Raw genomic sequence first — 18,065 nt, 5'->3', positions numbered from 1 at the left:
GTCCACTGTGTTTTATCAAGACCAAAGTCAGCCCAGCCGTCTACCAGGACATTTTAGAGCACTTCATGCTTCCCTCTGCCAACAAGCTTTTTGGAGATGGAAATGTCATTCTCCAGCAGGACTTGGCACCTGTCCACACTGCCAAAAGTACCAATACCTGGTTTACACACAACAGTATCACTGTTTTTGATTGACAGCAAACTCGCCTGACCTCAACCCCATAGAGAATCTATTATAGAGAATCTATGGGGTATTGTCAAGAGGAAGATGAGACCCCAGACCCAACAATGCAGACGAGCTGAAGGCTGCTATCAAAGCCACCTGGGCTTCCATAACACCTCAGCAGTGCCACAGGCTGATCACCTCCATGCCACATTGCCTCATTGATGCAGTAATTGATGCAAAAGGAGCCCCGACCAAGTATTGAGGGCATTTACTAAACATACATTTCGGTAGGCCAACATTTCAGATTTTAAAAACATTTTTCAAGCTGTTGTTATAAAGTATTCTAATTTACTGAGATAGTGACTGCTGTGTTCTCATTGGCTGTAAGCCATAATCATCAACATCAACAGAAATAAACACTTGAAATACATCACTCTGTAATGACTCTATATAACATATGAGTTTCACTTTTTGTATTGAAGAACTGAAATAAATTAACTTTTTGATGATATTCTAATTTTGTGAGAAGCTCCTGTATATGCCCCAGACCCATGTCTCTTGTGATGTATATGCCTCCAGCGTCTACTGTAATGTACAGCCATGGCCGAAAGTGTTGGCACCCTTAAAATTGTTCCAGAAAATGAAGTATTTCTCCTCGAAAATTATTGCAATTATACATGTTTTGTTATACACCTTTATTTCCTTTGTGTGTATTGGAACAACACAAAAAAAAACAGAAAAAAGGCAAATTGGTCACAATTTCATACAAAACCCCAAAAATGGCCAGACACAATTGTTGACACCTTTCCAAAATTGTGAGTAAACAACTTTGACTCAAGCATGTGATGGTCGTTCAAACTCCGCTGTGACAAGTAACAAATGTGGCAATATGAAAATCACATCTGAAACCAGATAAAAAGGGGAGAAGTTGTCTCAATTGTTGCATTGCAGAACAGAAAGAGGAGAAGAGAACTGTCTGAGGACTTGAGAACCAAAATTTTTTAAAAATATCAACAATCTCAAGGTAACAAGTCCATCTCCTGAGATCGTGATGCTCCTTTGTCCATGGTGTGCAACATAATCAAGAAGTTTAGAAGTTTACAACCCATGGCACTGTAGCTATTCTACCTAGACGTGGACGGGAGAGAAAAATTGATGAAAGGTTGCAACGTAGGATAGTATGGATGGTGGATAAACAGTCCCAATCGAGTTCCAAAGAAATTCAAGCTGTCCTGCAAGCTCAAGGTGCATCAGTGTCAGCGCAAACTATCCGTCAACATCTGAATGAAATGAAACGCTATGGCAGGAGATTCAGGAAGACACCACTGCTGACACAGAGACATAAATAAGCTAGACTGCAGTTTGCCAAGTTGTACTTGAGTAAGGAAAAATCCTTCTGGGAAAGAGTCTTGTGGACAGATGAGACCAAGATAGAGCTTTTTGGTAAAGCACATCATTCTACTGTTTACCAAAAATGGAATGAGAAAAAAAAACAGTACCTACAGTCAAATATGGTGGAGGTCCAAAGATGTTTTGGGGCTGTTTTGCTGCCTCTGGCACTGGGTGCTTTGACTGCGTGCGAGGCATCATGAAATTTTGGGTCGCAGTGTAGTGCCCAGTGTCAGAAAGCTTAGTTTGTGTTCTAGATCATCGGTCTTCAAGCAGGACAATGACCCCAAACATACTTCAAGAAGCACCTAGAAATGGATGTAAACAAAGCTCTGGAGAGTTCGGAAGTAGCCAGCAATGATTCCGCATCTAAATCCCATTGAACACCTGTGTAGAGATCTTAAAATTGCTATTGGGAGAAGGCGCCTCCAAATATGAGAGACCTGGAGCAGTTTGCAAAAGTAGAGTGGTCCAAAATTCCAGCTGAGAAGTGTAAGAAGCTGTTGATGGTTAAAGGAAGCGATTGATTGCAGTTATTTATTCCAAATGGTGTGCAGTCAAATATTAAGTTGAGGGTGCCAACAATTTTGTCCAGACCATTTTTTTGTGAAATTTTGTCCAATTTGCCTTTTGTTCTCTGTTTCTTGTGTTGTTCCAATACACACAAAGGAAATAAACATGTGTATGACATTATGTGTAATTGCAATAATTTTCTGGGAGAAATACTTCATTTTCAAGAACAATTTCAAGGGTGCCAACACTTTTCGCCATGACTGTATATGCCCCCAGCATTTCCTGTGATGTATATGCCCCCAGCGTCTCCTGTGATGTATATGTCCCAGCACTTATGTCTCCTGCAATGTATAGAAGTGTTCAAAATAATAGCAATCCAATATGACTAACCAAATTAATCACTGTTTTTGGTATAAATTATATTACCACATGTCAAAAATTTACCAGTTGGTGCAGCAGATTCTAAGAAAACCAATAGACTCAGCATTCATGATCTGCATGTTTTTGAGTCTGTGTATTTGAATAATTAAATGAAAGGGGATGTGTTCAAAATAATAGCAGTGTGGAGTTCAATCAGTGAGGTCAATCATTCTGTAAAGAAACAGGTGTGAATCAGGGGGCCTTTATTTGAGGATGAAGCCAGCACATGTTGTACATGCATTCCTCCTTGAAAGCCTGAGAAATATGGGTCATTCGAGACGTTGTTCAGAAGAACAGAGTACTTTGATTAAAAAGTTGATTGGAGAGGGTAAAACTTATAAATAAGTGCAGACAATGATAGGCCGTTCAGCTAAAATGATCTCCAAAGCTTTAAAATGGAAAGCAAAACCAGAGAGACATGGAAGAAAACGGAAGACTACCATTCGAATGGATCAAAGAATAGCCAGAATGGCAAAGGCTCAGCCAATGATCAGCTCCAGGATGAGCAAAGACAGTCTCAAGTTACCTGTGAGGACTGTGACAGTGAGAAGACGCCTGTGTGAAGCTAATCTCTTAGCAAGAACTCCCCGCAAAGTCCCACTGTTTAAAAAAAATACATGTACTGAAGCGGATACAATTTGCCAAAGAACATATCAACTGGCCTAAAGAGAAATGGAGAAACATTTTGTGGACTGATGAAAGTAAAATTGTTCTTTTTGGTTCCAAGGGCCACAGACAGTTCGTCAGACGAGCCATAAACTATGCATTCAAGCCACAGTACACTCTGAAGACAGTGAAGCATAGCGATGCAAGCATCATTATATGAGCATGTTTCTCTTACTATGTTGCTGAACCTATTTACCGCATACCAGGGATCATGGACCAGTTTGCATATATTAAAATACTTGAAGAGGTCATGTTTCCTGATGCTGAAGAGGATATGCCCTTGAAATGGGTGTTTCAACAAGACAACGACCCTAAACACACCAATAAATGAGCAAAATCTTAGTCCAGTCCAACAAACTTGAGATTATGGAGTGGCCAGCCCAATGCCCGGACCTTAATCCGATAGAACACTTGTGGGGTGATATCAAAAATGCCTTTCTGAGGCAAAGCCAAGAAATGCCCAAAAATTGTGGGATGTAGTCGAAGCATCCTGGGCTGGGATAACACGTGACAGGTGGCAGAAGTTGGCTGACTCTGTGCAACATAGATGTGAAGCAGTTCTAAAAAACTGTGGGTATACAACTAAATATTAGATTAGTGATTCACAGGAATGCTAAATCCTCAAAAAAAGAGTACATATTGTGAGTTTGTGAAGACAAATGCAGACACTGCCCTTTTTATGAACAGCCCAATGTTCATTTTTTGTTATTTTCTGTAAAGTAGTTAAAAATTATATACATTTCTCTTCATGTTTTGAATTAGAAAACAGTGTGCAATGTTCCCAATGCATGGAAATAAAAACTAGTATAAAGATTTTGTGCTTAACTCATGTTTTTGAACACACTGCTATTATTTTGAACACTATTGTATATGATCCTGCATCTCCTGTGATAAAAATGCTCCCAGCGTCTCCAGTGATGTGTATGCACCCAGCCCCTCGTGTGATGTATGTGTTCCCAGCCCTTCATGTGATGTATATGCCCTTAACCCCTCATGTGATGTATATGCCCCCAGCCCCTACTGTTATATATATGCCCCCAGTGTCTCATGTGATGTATATGCCCCCAGAGTCTCCTGTGATGTATATACCCCAACAACTCCTGCGATGTATATACCCCAGCCCTGGCATCTTCTGTGATGTATATGCCCCAGCATCTGTGATGTACGTGACGCAGCATCTCCTGTCATGTAAGTGCCTCAGAATCTCCTGTGATGTACATGCCCCAGCGCCTCCTGTGAGGTATATGCCCACAGTGTCTCCTGTGATATATGTGCCCCAGCATTTTATGTGATGTACATGCCCGAGTGTCTCCAGTGATGTACATGCCCCAGACTCTCCTGAGATATATATGCCCCAGAATCTCTTGTGATGTATATGCCCCAGCATCTGTGATGTACAGTACAGACCAAAAGTTTGGACACACCTTCTCATTTAAAGATTTTTCAGTATTTTCATGACTATGAAAATTGTACATTCACACTGAAGGCATCAAAACTATGAATTAACACATGTGGAATTATATACTTAACAAAAAAGTGTGAAACAACTGAAAATATGTCTTATATTCTAGGTTCTTCAAAGTAGCCACCTTTTGCTTTGATGACTGCTTTGCACACTCTTGGCATTCTCTTGATGAGCTTCAAGAGGTAGTCACCGGAAATGGTCTTCCAACAATCTTGAAGGAGTTCCCAGAGATGCTTTGCACTTTTTGGACCTTTTGCCTTCACTCTGCGGTCCAGCTCACCCCAAACCATCTCGATTGGGTTCAGGTCTGGTGACTGTGGAGGCCAGGTCATCTGGCGTAGCCCCCCATCACTCTCCCTCTTGGTCAAATAGCCCTTACACAGCCTGGAGGTGTGTATGTGGTCATTGTCCTGTTGAAAACTAAAAGATGGTCGAACTAAACGCAAACCGGATGGATTAGCATGCCGCTGCAAGATGCTGTGGTAGCCATGCTGGTTCAGTATGCCTTCAATTTTGAATAAATGCCCAACAGTATCACCAGCAAAGCACCCCCATACCATCACACCTCCTCCTCCATGCTTCACGGTGGGAACCAGGCATGTAGAGTCCATCCGTTCACCTTTTCTGCGTCGCACAAAGACACGGTGGTTGGAACCAAAGATCTCAAATTTGGACTCATCAGACCAAACCACGGATTTCCACTGGTCTCATGTCCATTCCTTGTGTTCTTTAGCCCAAACAAGTCTCTTCTGCTTGTTGCCTGTCCTTAGCAGTGGTTTCCTAGCAGCTATTTTACCATGAAGGCCTGCTGCACAAAGTCTCATCTTAACAGTTGTTGTAGAGATGTGTCTGCTGCTAGAATTCTGTGTGGCATTGACCTGGTCTCTAATCTGAGCTGCTGTTAACCTGCAATTTCTGAGGCTGGTGACTCGGATAAACTTATCCTCAGAAGCAGAGGTGACTCTTGGTCTTCCTTTCCTGGGGCGGTCCTCATGTGAGCCAGTTTCTTTGTAGCGCTTGATGGTTTTTGCAACTGCACTTGGGGACACTTTCAAAGTTTGCCCAATTTTTTAGCCTGACTGACCTCCATTTCTTAAAGTAATGATGGCCACTCGTTTTTCTTTACTTAGCTGCTTTTTTCTTGCCATAATACAAATTCTAACAGTCTATTCAGTAGGACTATCAGCTGTGTATCCACCAGACTTCTGCACAACACAACTGATGGTCCCAACCCCATTTATAAGGCAAGAAATCCCACTTATTAGACCTGACAGGGCACACCTGTGAAGTGAAAACCATTTCCGGTGACTACCTCTTGAAGCTCATCAAGAGAATGTCAAGAGTGTGCAAAGCAGACATCAAAGCAAAAGGTGGCTACTTTGAAGAACCAAGAATAAAAGACATATTTTCAGTTGTTTCACACTTTTTTGTTAAGTATATAATTCCACATGTGTTAATTCATAGTTTTGATGCCTTCAGTGTGAATGTGCAATTTTCAAAGTCATGAAAATACAGAAAAATCTTTAAATGAGAAGGTGTGTCCAAACTTTTGGTCTGTACTGTATGTGACGCAGCATCTCCTCTCATGTAAGTGCCTCAGCATCTCCTGGGTTGTACATGCCCCAGAATCTCCTGTGATGTACATGCCCCAGCGCCTCCTGTGATGCATATGCCCACAGCGTTTCCCGTGATGTACATGCCCCAGACTCTCCAATGATATACATGCCCCAGCATCTCCTTTGATGTATATGCTGTAACATCTTCTGTGATATATGTGCCACAGAGTCTCCTGTGATGTACAGTACAGACCAAAAGTTTGGACACACCTTCTCATTTAAAGATTTTTCTGTATTTTCATGACTTTGAAAATTGTATATTCACACTGAAGGCATCAAAACTATGAATTAACACATGTGGAATTATATACTTAACAAAAAAGTGTGAAACAACTGAAAATATGTTTTATATTCTAGGTTCTTCAAAGTAGCCACCTTTTGCTTTGATGACTGCTTTGCACACTCTTGGCATTCTCTTGATGAGCTTCAAGAGGTAGTCACCGGAAATGGGCTTCCAACAATCTTGAAGGAGTTCCCAGAGATGCTTAGCACTTCTTGGCCCTTTTCCTTCACTCTGCTGTCCAGCTCACTCCAAACCATCTCGATTGAGTTCAGGTCTGGTGACTGTGGAGGCCAGGTCATCTGGCGTAGCACCCCATCACTCTCCCTCTTGGTCAAATAGCCCTTACACAGCCTGGAGGTGTGTTTGGGGTCATTGTCCTGTTGAAAAATAAATGATGGTCCAACTAAACGTAAACCGGATGGAATAGCATGCCGCTGCAAGATGCTGTGGTAGCCATGCTGGTTCAGTATGCCTTCAATTTTGAATAAATCCCCAACAGTGTCACCAGCAAAGCACCCCCACACCATCACACCTCCTCCTCCATGCTTCACGGTGGGAACCAGGCATGTAGAGTCCATCCGTTCACCTTTTCTGCGTCGCACAAAGACACGGTGGTTGGAACTTAAGATCTCAAATTTGGACTCATAAGACCAAAGCACAGATTTCCACTGGTCTAATGTCCATTCCTTGTGTTCTTTATCCTAAACAAGTCTCTTCTGCTTGTTGCCTGTCCTTAGCAGTGGTTTCCTAGCAGCTATTTTACTATGAAGCCCTGCTGCACAAAGTCTCCTCTTAACAGTTGTTGAAGAGATGTGTCTGCTGCTAGAACTCTGTGTGGCATTGACCTGGTCTCTAATCTGAGCTGCTGTTAACCTGCGATTTCTGAGGCTGGTGACTCAGATAAACTTATCCTCAGAAGCAGAGGTGACTCTTGGTCTTCCTTTCCTGGGGCAGTCCTCATGTGAGCCAGTTTCTTTGTAGCGCTTGATGATTTTTGCAACTGCACTTGGGGACACATTCAAAGTGTGCCCAATTTTTTCGCCTGACTGACCTTCATTTCTTAAAGTAATGATGGCCACTTGTTTTTCTTTACTTAGCTGCTTTTTTCTTGCCATAATACAAATTCTAACAGTCTATTCAGTAGGACTATCTACTGTTATCCACGAGACTTCTGCACAACACAACTGATGGTCCCAACCCCATTTATAAGGCAAGAAATCCCACTTATTAAACCTGACAGAGCACATCTGTGAAGTGAAAACCATTTCCGGTGACTACCTCTTGAAGCTCATCAAGAGAATGCCAAGAGTGTGCAAAGTAGTCATCAAAGCAAAAGGTGGCTACTTTGAAGAACCTAGAATATAAGACATATTTTCAATTTTTTCACACTTTTTTGTTAACTATATGATTCCACATGTGTTAATTCGTAGTTTTGATGCCTTCAGTGTGAATGTACAATTTTCAAAGTCATGAAAATACAGAAAAATCTTTAAATGAGAAGGTGTGTCCAAACTTTTGGTCTGTACTGTACGTGCCGCAATGTCTCTTGTGATGTTCATGCCCCAGCATCTCCTGTGATGTATATGCCCCAGTGTCTCCTGTGATGTATATCCACAATGTCTCTTGTGATGAATATGCCACCAGCGTCTCCTGTGATGTATATTCCCCAGCGTCTCCTGTGATGTATATTCCCCAGCGTCTCCTGTGATGTACATGCCCCAGAATCTCCTGTGATGTACATAGTGTCGGACTGGGGTGCCAAGGGCCCACCAGTAACCAACTCCAGGGCCCCACTTTTCAGCTACATGAAAACGTGACATTATCCTCAATCACAAATTTATATAACAATGAACGGGATAGATTATTAAATGAATAAGATGCTGCCTTTGTCTGTACATAGTGATTCAAGTATGTTGTGCCAAGTACTGCTCATATAAGAGGGTGGTGGCCCACTCTTGCACAGGGGCCCACCGGAGGATTCTCCTGTTCTCCTATGGGCCAGTCCAAGCCTGGATGTACATGCCCAGAATCTCCTGTGATGTACATACCCCAGCGTCTCCTGTGATGTACATACCCCAGCGTCTCCTGTGATGCACAAGCACTAGAATCTCCTGTGATTTATATGTCCCCAATGTCTTCTGTGATGTATATGCCTCCAGCCTCCCCAGTGATGTATATGCCTCAGCATCTCCTGTGATGTATATGCCCCAGCGTATCCTGTAATGTATATGCCTCCAGCGTCTCCTGTGATATACAGTGTATGTGCCACAGCGTCTTCTGTGATGTACGTGCCCGAGCGTCTCCTGTGATGTACATGCCCCAGAATCTCCTGTGATGTACATGTCCCCAGTGTCTTCTGTGATGTATATGCCTCCAGCATCTCCTGTGATGTAAGTGCCTCCAGCATCTCCTGTGATGTATATGCCCCCAGCGTCTCCTGTGATGTATATGCCTCAGCGTCTCCTTTGATGTATATGTCTCAGCCCCAGTGTATCCTTTGTGATGTATATGCTCCAGTCCCAGTGTCTCCTATGTGATGTATTCAGCAGTCTCAGTGTCTCTTATGTGATGTACATACTGCAGATCTCCCAATGCATGAGTTCTATAAATGTAACATGAGCAATGATTTCCCATTGTGAGGAGACACATAGTGTAATATACATCTTTGGTCAGAACTTACTTCTTGCAAGTTCTTTTCAAAATTCATTGCAATGAGTCGCCTGCGCTCCAGACTGAGGCAAATCAGGAAAATCAGTTGCGAGTAGCAACATTATCATTACCACCTACCATCACATCCGCACCGTCACATGAGGGGTAAGTTATTTAAATGTTTTATCAAATGTAACAGGATACATTTTAAGTTGATAATTTTATACGGCCCCCAAGTGACGGTATAAATATCCAAATGGCCCCTGGCTGAAAGAGGTTTCCCCACCCCTGAAATAAAGTGTCAGAATTGAAAAATTGGTCTTGGTCACCACGAAAGTTGTTTCTGACCTATTTAAGTGCCCTGACTACCATTAAAGGAAGTAGCGTCTCCACTGACTTACGATCCAGCCTCCTCCATCCGTGTGCATATCGCACAGCACCTTCAGGGGGGTCTTTCCATCAGGGAATATTGTATACCAGTCACTTAATACTTCTCCCCGCTCTTGCAGCTCCTTACAGTTCCTGGCACCTGGAATAATATAAAAAAATAACAAAGTGTTGGAGAGCTTTATATACTGTAAAACAGCTGCAGTGTAAAGCATGGTGAAGCATCTGATGAGAATTTCAGACTACCACAGACCCCCAGTATACAATGCAGGTAAACTTGACCCCCCGATCATAGTGTGTCTTATTGCAGCCAGTGCAATCTATCTCATTCTATGCGTCTCTACTTACGATATTCTTCTTTTATTCTTGAGGCCCCAGGTTCTCCTGTCACAGGAAATTAAAATGTGAGTGATCCTTGTAGTAACACGATCAATAAGAAGGCATACTTATGTATAAGCCCTACTGTTTTTGTCTTCGTACCCTTTTGACCAGTTGGTCCCATCTTCCCAATGGATCCAGAAGGACCGGTTTCTCCTAGAAGAATTAAAGGCACAGTCTTACTTGTAAATACAATAAAAAATTGTGGATAAAGCTCACGCTGCTATTGTTTTAAAGGGGTCTGTAAATTATTCACCCTTTTCTCCGTGTTCCCCCTTCTGTCCAGGAGATCCAGGTATTCCAGGACATCCTCGAAGAATGGACAACCGATCCGAGTCTCCGACGCCAATGATCTTCACTTCTGATTATAAGGAGTAGGAAGAGGATGAGAAGCTGTAATGGCGATACCCAGAGGAAGAGAAACGGGGGCGCAGAGGATGCTGATCCACCTGGGCTTTATTGTGGCTGATTGACCTACCCGGACAAGAGTCCTCAGCATTACTGAGAGCTGCCACAGCAGCACAGAGGGCGGCGAGCCAGCAGGTCTTCATGGGCAGCGGTGGATATGATCACCTTTCCTTGTGCAGACCTTCACTATTGTGTACGAATGGCGGAAATGTTTTGGTAACTGGTGCAGCCCCCGGTTATATAATGGTCCTCCGCCCCAGTGTGCATTGTTCTTTACTGGTATTCTCTGTTTGCAATGAAAGCAACTTCCTAACGTTTCCGATAATTGTCTGCAATAATGAATTCAGGAATTTAATTAATAACCATGGAGACAAACAGTCAAGAGAAAAACTTTGTACACCCTCTTTGAATCCTATGGTTTAACATATCAAGACATACACTGTGTGCAGAATTATTAGGCAAGTTGTATTTTAGAAGATTATTTTTATTATTGATCAACAACTATATTCTCAATCAACTGAAAAGACTCATAAATATCAAGCTTAATATTTTTGGAAGTTGGAGTGGGCTTTTTTTAGATTTGGCTATCTTAGGAGGATATCTGTTTGTGCAGGTAACTATTAATGTGCAGAATTATTAGGCAACTTAATAAAAACCAAATATAATCCCATCTCACTTGTTTATTTTCACCAGGTAAACCAATATCAGTGCACAAAATTTAGAAATAAACATTTCTGACATGCAAAAACAAAAAACAAAAAAATTAGTGATCAATATAGCCACCTTTCTTTATGATGACACTCAACAGCCTTCCATCCATAGATTCTGTCAGTTGCTTGATCTGCTTTCGATTAACATTGCGTGCAGCAGTCACCACAGCCTCCCAGACACTGTTCCGAGAGGTGTACTGTTTTCCCTCCCTGTAGATCTTAGATTTTATGATGGACCACAGGTTCTCTATGGGGTTCAGATCAGGTGAACAAGGGGGCCATGTCATTATTTTTTCTTCTTTTAGACCTTTACTGACCAGCCACGCTGTGAAGTAGTTGGATGCATGTGATGGAGCATTGTCCTGCATGAAAATCATGTTTTTCTTGAACGATACCGACTTCTTCCTGTACCACTGCTTGAAGAAGTTGTCTTCCAGAAACTGGCAGTAGGTCTGGGTGTTGAGCTTCAATCCATCCTCAACCCTAAAAGGTCCCACAAGTTCATCTTTGATGATACCAGCCCATACCAGTACCCCACCTCCACCTTGCTGGCGTCTGAGTCGGAGTGGAGCTCTCTGCCCTTTACTGATCCAGCCTCTGGCCCATCCATCTGGCCCATCAAGAGTCACCCTCATTTCATCAGTCCATAAAACCTTTGAAAAATCAGTCTTAAGATATTTCTTGGCCCATTCTTGACGTTTTATTTTATGTTTCTTGTGGTCGTTTTTCAGCCTTCCTTACCTTGGCCATGTCCCTGAGTATCGCACACCTTGTGCTTTTTGATACTCCAGTAACGTTGCAGCTCTGAAATATGGCAAAACGGGTGGCGAATGGCATCTTGGCAGCTTCACGCTTGATTTTCCTCAATTCATGGGCAGTTATTTTGCACCTTTTTTGGCCAACACGCTTCTTGCGACCCTGTTGGCTATTTGCCATGAAACGCTTGATTGTTCGGTGATCACGCTTCAAAAGTTTGGAAATTTCAAGACTGCTGCATCCCTCTGCAAGACATCTCACAATTTTGGACTTTTCAGAGCCCGTCAAATCTCTTTTCTGACCCATTTTGCCAAAGGAAAGGAAGTTGCCTAATAATTAAGCACACCTTATATAGGGTGTTGATGTCATTAGTCAACACCCCTCCTCATTACAGAGATGCACATCACCAGATTTATTTAATTAGTAGTTGGCTCTCAAGCCTATGCAACTTGGAGTAGGACAACATGTATAAGAAATATCATGTGATCAAAATGCGCATTTGCCTAATAATTCTGCACGCGGTGTAATGAAAAAAAGAACAAAAAAATCTCTTCCTTAGACGTTCTTCAATCTAAGTAAATCCAACCTCAGATGGACAACAACATATAACAAATTATACCGTGCCATTATTTATATACCAAAAACTAGACCAAAATTGAAAAAAATTGGTGTGAAAAATGAAGTACACCGCCATGAATCAATAGCTTGTAGAAGCACTTTTAGCAGTAATAATTTGCAGTGATAATTTTCTGCATGACTTTATCAGTCTCGCACATCTTTCTGGAGGAATTCTGGCCGACTCTTCATTACCACGCTGCTTAAGTTCTTTGAGGTTTGTGGTCATTCGTTTCTGCACCGATCTCTTAAGGTGTCACCACAGCATTTCTACTGGATTGAGGTCTGGACTGTGACTAGGCCATTGCAACATCTTGATTATTTTCTTTTTCAGCCTTTCTCATGTAGATTTGTGGTTTTGCTTGGGATCATTGACCTTTTTTATGACCCAGTTTCGGTCAAGCTTTAGCTTTTGGATAGCTGGCCTCATGTTTGACCCTAGAGGAGTCCATGGTTGAGTTAATGTCTGCAAGGTGCCCCGATCCCATGGCTGCAAAACAAGCCTAAATCATCCCCCTCTGCCTCCTTGGTATAAGATGTTTGTGCTGATCTGCTGTGTTTGTGACCAGCCCTGGGGATGGGGATGTCTCGTTACCCGGGCCTTTGCCTTGGGGATGCCGCGGTGGTCGGCTCCTGGGCCCGTACCCTGGGGTCACTCTTTGAAAGAGTGGATATTTGTTAATTTTCTAAGAGTTCGTGATGCCACCTGTGGTTTCTGGTGAGAATCACCAGCGCTGCGCAGTCCACTGAGGCCGGTGATAAGGCAGCTCGATGGTATAGCTCCCCACAGGTGGAGCTGGGCCTCAGGGCAGCGGACAAAGAGGGGAATGCAGGACAGGCGAGACCCAGCCGGGTCAGAGCAAGAACAGGGACAGACACGATAGTCACTTCAGTACCTTTTACTGATGGAAATTCAGGCACGTCCAGGAGCACTGTAGGGTGAAGGGTGCATATCAGGATCCTCCCCAATGAGCGGGTGTAGGGCCTCCTGTTTCTTGCCTCTGCGTAGTAAGTTTCTGACCTGCCTGGAGCTAGGCCTAACTTTGTCTCTGTCATGCGCTGGCTGATGTAGTGGTTGGGCCTTCTCTTGGAGTGCACGCTCCCGGCTTATGGGGCCTATGTGTCTCCTGGCTCTGTTACGTATCAGCACTTTAGCGATCCAGGGGCTTGTAGTTCTCCAGGGATTCCGGTTATGCCTTACTGGGTCGTAGAGATCCCGGTAAGCTCGGACCCGGTGTCCGGTAACTTCTTTGGGGTGAGCTAGTTAAGTTCCTCTGCCCCCTATGCACTAACTCTCCACTCGCCTTTGGCCTACTCGGGCCCTCACTAGGTTATACACACTAACGGCAGCTTGCCGCGCTTCACCGACCTTCTGGCGCCGGCACACCTAAAGCTCTAACTGAGCTACAACTGAGTCTGGACTGTGCTCCACTGCAGACTGACCTCTCTCAGGCTTCTCTACTGCAGGAACTCTCTCAACAGACTTGGCTCTCTGTCGACTCCAGGCTGAACTGCCTGGTTCCACCTTCCCTATTTATATCCCTAACGGGCTCCCTCTGGTGGTCTGAGATGGAAGGTGGAGATGTGTGAATGTTTATGGGGGCCTCTTGTGGAGGAATCCATCAATGCACTCTTCCAGGATCTGTGATACCAAGCGCAGCAGGGCGTCACATTCCGCCCTAGCAAAGCTCAGCACTCCCGGGCTGAAGTACATTTTATAAAACAATAAGAAACATGAACAATCTTCCCTTTATGGGAGGCACCAAGCTTAAACGTTGCATAACAATATAAACAAATACAAAAGTGTCCTCAGAGTTCAAGTCTCCTATGGTGAGGTTCCCAGGAAGGATGTCCATCTCACAAGGTAGAATACTTGGTGGTTTGAGGGACCTGTCCCAAACCCTCAACGTAGGCCCTGGGGTGGCTGCAGGGCATGAAGATCCCGAGTTGGACCTCCAATAGAGCCACTCCAGACAGGTTTTCCTTCCGAGGTCACCTAAAGGAGCACTCCAAGGAATGCAATTATATACAAAAAGCAGTTTTTGGGCTGCACATAGTCCTCAGTCACAGAGTTCTTGGGTAAGCAATAAAGGAATTAATAAGGTAAAGTGTCCATGTCACTTGAACTGTCTATTTGCAAGGCAAAGCACAAATTAATAAAGACATACATATAAGAAAGTACACAATATAATACAGTACATTACAATTTAATACCCCAGGGGTAACTATCTACATTTCCAGAAATTTGACTATTTTACTGAGTGTACCTGACAGGGGGTTTACCTCTCGTGCTACGTGTTGATCTGCGTAGTACTGGGATGCGTGAAGTACTAGTAGGTGCACTACCTCCCAATGTGTCAGCACTAGGTGTGGAGGGGCTACATAACTGTATTGACCTCTCTACTGGACTAACAAGCATACCATTGGCTGGGCCTTCTTGCTCTGTTCCAACCGGGGATCCTTCTTCCAGGGATTCTGCTTGAGCAGGCTCTTCTGCAGCACTTATAGGTTTTTCTTGCTGTGGGTAGAAGGTGATTACAGGGATGACTACTGCTCCTCCTAGTTGAGGCCAATCTGCCGGGAAATCTCCTAAGTCAGTGTGGATCACCGCTTCTTTAGGCTCCTCCGGTTTGGTGAGAGGCACTTCTTCTTGGGGTTTCAGTAAGTCTGGACACAACTTTAGGTGGTCCCTGGACACTGTAGCAAACGTTCTTCCTCCATCTCGACTGATTATGCAGGTCTTCTTGTTATCAAACCTTGACGGTAACACAGTGTAGAGTTCTCTCTCCCACTGGTCATCAAGTGTGATTTCGTGTTTTCCTTTTCAATACTGTTTCACCAGGTGTGAAGGGTTCTGCAGGCGCTTTTTTGTTGTAGTGTGCCTCCTGCTTTTCTCTCACCCGAGTAAGCCTGTCTTCAACACAGGCTTGTACTCTTCTGTACTGCTCCTGTCTGGTCTTGTCCCAGTCTTCAGTGGTCATATCAGCTTCAGGCTCGACAACACCAAGCTCCAGATCCATGGGCAGCTTTCCTGGCCTTGCCCGCATGAGATATGCTGGAGTACAATTGGTGGAACTTACTGGTATATGATTGTACAGATCCACTAGGTCAGGTAGTAGGTCTGGCCACTGATTTCTCTCCTCAAGTGGTATGGTCTTAGCAGGTCGATGATGATGTTGTTCATCTTTTCGCAGAGACCGTTAGTTTGTGGGTTGTACGGTGTAGTTCTTATCTTCTTACACCCGTAGAGATGGCAGAACTCCTTGAACAACTCAGCCTCAAAGGCCGGGCCGTGGTCCGTCAGCACCTGCTCAGGATAACCATGGGGTCTACAGAAATACGCTTGGAAAGTCTTTGCTGCTGTCTCTGCCGTCAGGTCTTTGACGGGGGCGACCACCAGGAAACGCGAGTAGTGATCCACCATGGTCAGAGCATAAGAATATCCTGACCTGCTGGGGGACAGCTTGACATGGTCCAGGGCCACGATCTCCAGGGGTTGAGTCGTCTTCATGGGTTGCAGGGGTGCCTTCTGGCTGCTGTAGTCTTTTCTTCTAAGGCCACAGGGTCCACAGTCCCGGCACCACCTCTCAATGGAGCTGCGCATTCCTACCCAGTAGAATCGACACTTCAGCAGGGTCTCTAGCTTTTTCCAGCCAAAGTGCCCCGTCTGATCGTGGTAGGCCTCCAACACCATTTGGATGTCTGTCTTGGGGACAGGGTAGGCTAGGATCTCATCGCCTGTCAGGATCTCCTTCATCTCCTGAAATTACTCTGCTTGCTCCTTACCCCAGTGGAATGGGGGATTTCTGCCTTTGGGGGACTGCCCTACCAGGAGGTCTTGCAGAGGAGCTGCTTTCTTGGTGTAGTCTTTTACAAACCTCCGGTAGTATCTTACTAGTCCCAAGGACTGACGCACCTCCTTGAGGTTCTTCGGCTCCGGCCACTTCTGGATGGCAGTGACTTTCTCCGGGTCTGGTGCTACCCCTTCCGGACTAACGATGTGTCCCAGGTACTGTACCTTTCTCTTGAGCAGGTGGCACTTTGAGGGCTTCAACTTCATCCCGTACCGGGACAGTGACTCAAATACCTCTGCTAGGTGCTTCAAGTGGTCCTATCTCATCGTCCAGGTAAAGTAACACAGTCTCGAAGTTGCAGTGTCCCAGGCAGCACTCCATCAATCTCTGGAACGTTCCAGGGGCATTGCAGAGTCCAAATGGCATACTGTTGAACTCGCAGAGTCCCATCGGGGTAGTAAAGGTCGTCTTTTCCCGATCCTCCTCAGCCACAGCTACTTGCCAGTACCCACTAGTGAGGTCAAGGGTGGAAAAGTAATTTGCAGACTTTAAGGCAGCTAGGGACTCCTCTATGCGTGTTAAAGGGTATGCATCTTTATGTGTAATGCGATTTACTTGTCGGTAATCTACACACATTCTCATGCTCCCATCCTTTTTCCTAACTAGCACTAGGGGAGCTGCCCAGGGGCTACAACTATCCCTTATTACCCCCGCCTTTCTCATGTCGTGCAACATTTCCTTAGCCTTCTGGTAGTGTGCTGGTGGTATAGGCCTGTAACGTTCTTTGATGGGTGGATGGTCACCTGTGGGGATATGGTGTTGAACCCCCTTAATCCTCCCGAAGTCAAGTGAATGTTTACTGCACACCTGCGCGTATTCTTGAGCCACCCGGTGTACACCCTGTTTTTGATGGGCAGGAGTGGTGTCAGTCCCAACATGGAGCTGTTGACACCAATCCTCCACCTGGGTTGCAGGGTCATTATCCTCCACTTCATCTGGTGAAGTTAAGGACTCCGCCTTGTGAATGCAGTTGTTATTTACAGCATGTAATTTGGCAACAGTGGCATAACGTGGCAATCTGACCTCATCTTCCCCACAGTTGAGAAGACGAAAGGGCACCCTCCCATTGCGTACATCTACCACTCCTCTGGCGGTTAAGAGCGTGGGTCTGTGCTCGGAGCAAAGGGGTTCTACTACCGCCTGGTAGCTCTGTCCTCTAAGACCTATGGCAGCTCTACACCAGATAAGCATTTCACTCATTGGGGGGATGACAATGGGTATGGGATCCATCACCCGCACATTACCGATTTCACCGTCTGTTAACCTTACTTGCTGTTGGTACATTAGGACTCGGATCTCCTTCTGGAGTGCCCTCCTCTGTCTTGGTCTGGCAGTGTCAGCTATCTGTTGGAGCAAGAACACAACTTCTCCCAAACAGTTACCAACAATGTTAGTGCCTAGTACCATATACGGATTGGTGTCATCAGGATTAGTCTCTACTACAATTAGCCCCTGGTCCTTCAGCTCCACTCTCCCCACCTTTACAGTCCATTTGAGGCATAAACAGAAAGATTTGGAGCTGGCGGACGTAGGTCGTCCATGGACCAGAACCTCTTGTAGAGGACGTCAGGCATGATGGTTACCTGAGATCATAGGCGGATTATAATGAGGGCAATCCGGGCGACCGCCCGGGGCCCCGAGCCAGCAGGGAGCCCGCGGCTCCAGGCGGGGTGTCTAATGCCGGATTGCCCTCATTATATGTGCGGGCCGCGGCGGCACATAGCGGTAGCAGTGGCGGGAGGGGGGGGGGCCGGACCGTTCCCCCAGCAGCGGCCGCCGCTACTTCTTCAT

General features: G+C 44.8%; 1 protein-coding gene across 2 annotated transcripts in view; it reads right to left on the bottom strand.

Annotated features, from left to right (window-relative positions):
* The window catches only part of LOC141154417 (ficolin-2-like), a 142,761-nt gene that overhangs the window by 6,514 nt on the left and 118,182 nt on the right, over positions 1-18,065 (bottom strand). For both annotated transcript variants that reach the window (XM_073640327.1, XM_073640328.1), the window contains exons 2-6: positions 10,410-10,668; positions 10,188-10,292; positions 10,034-10,087; positions 9,902-9,937; positions 9,568-9,695 (exon numbers count right to left, since the gene is read on the bottom strand). In XM_073640327.1, the coding sequence (XP_073496428.1) occupies positions 9,568-9,695; positions 9,902-9,937; positions 10,034-10,087; positions 10,188-10,292; positions 10,410-10,482 (396 nt within the window). In that variant the 5' untranslated portion in view covers positions 10,483-10,668. The remainder of the gene's footprint in view (positions 1-9,567; positions 9,696-9,901; positions 9,938-10,033; positions 10,088-10,187; positions 10,293-10,409; positions 10,669-18,065) is intronic.

This window comes from Phyllobates terribilis, unplaced genomic scaffold, assembly GCF_046119375.1.
Source record: "Phyllobates terribilis strain yellow unplaced genomic scaffold, ASM4611937v1 Scaffold_7__3_contigs__length_470593459, whole genome shotgun sequence".
NCBI lineage: Eukaryota > Metazoa > Chordata > Amphibia > Anura > Dendrobatidae > Phyllobates > Phyllobates terribilis.
The sequence above is the reverse complement of the archived record's forward strand: the minus strand, read 5'-3'. Positions and strand labels throughout refer to the sequence as shown.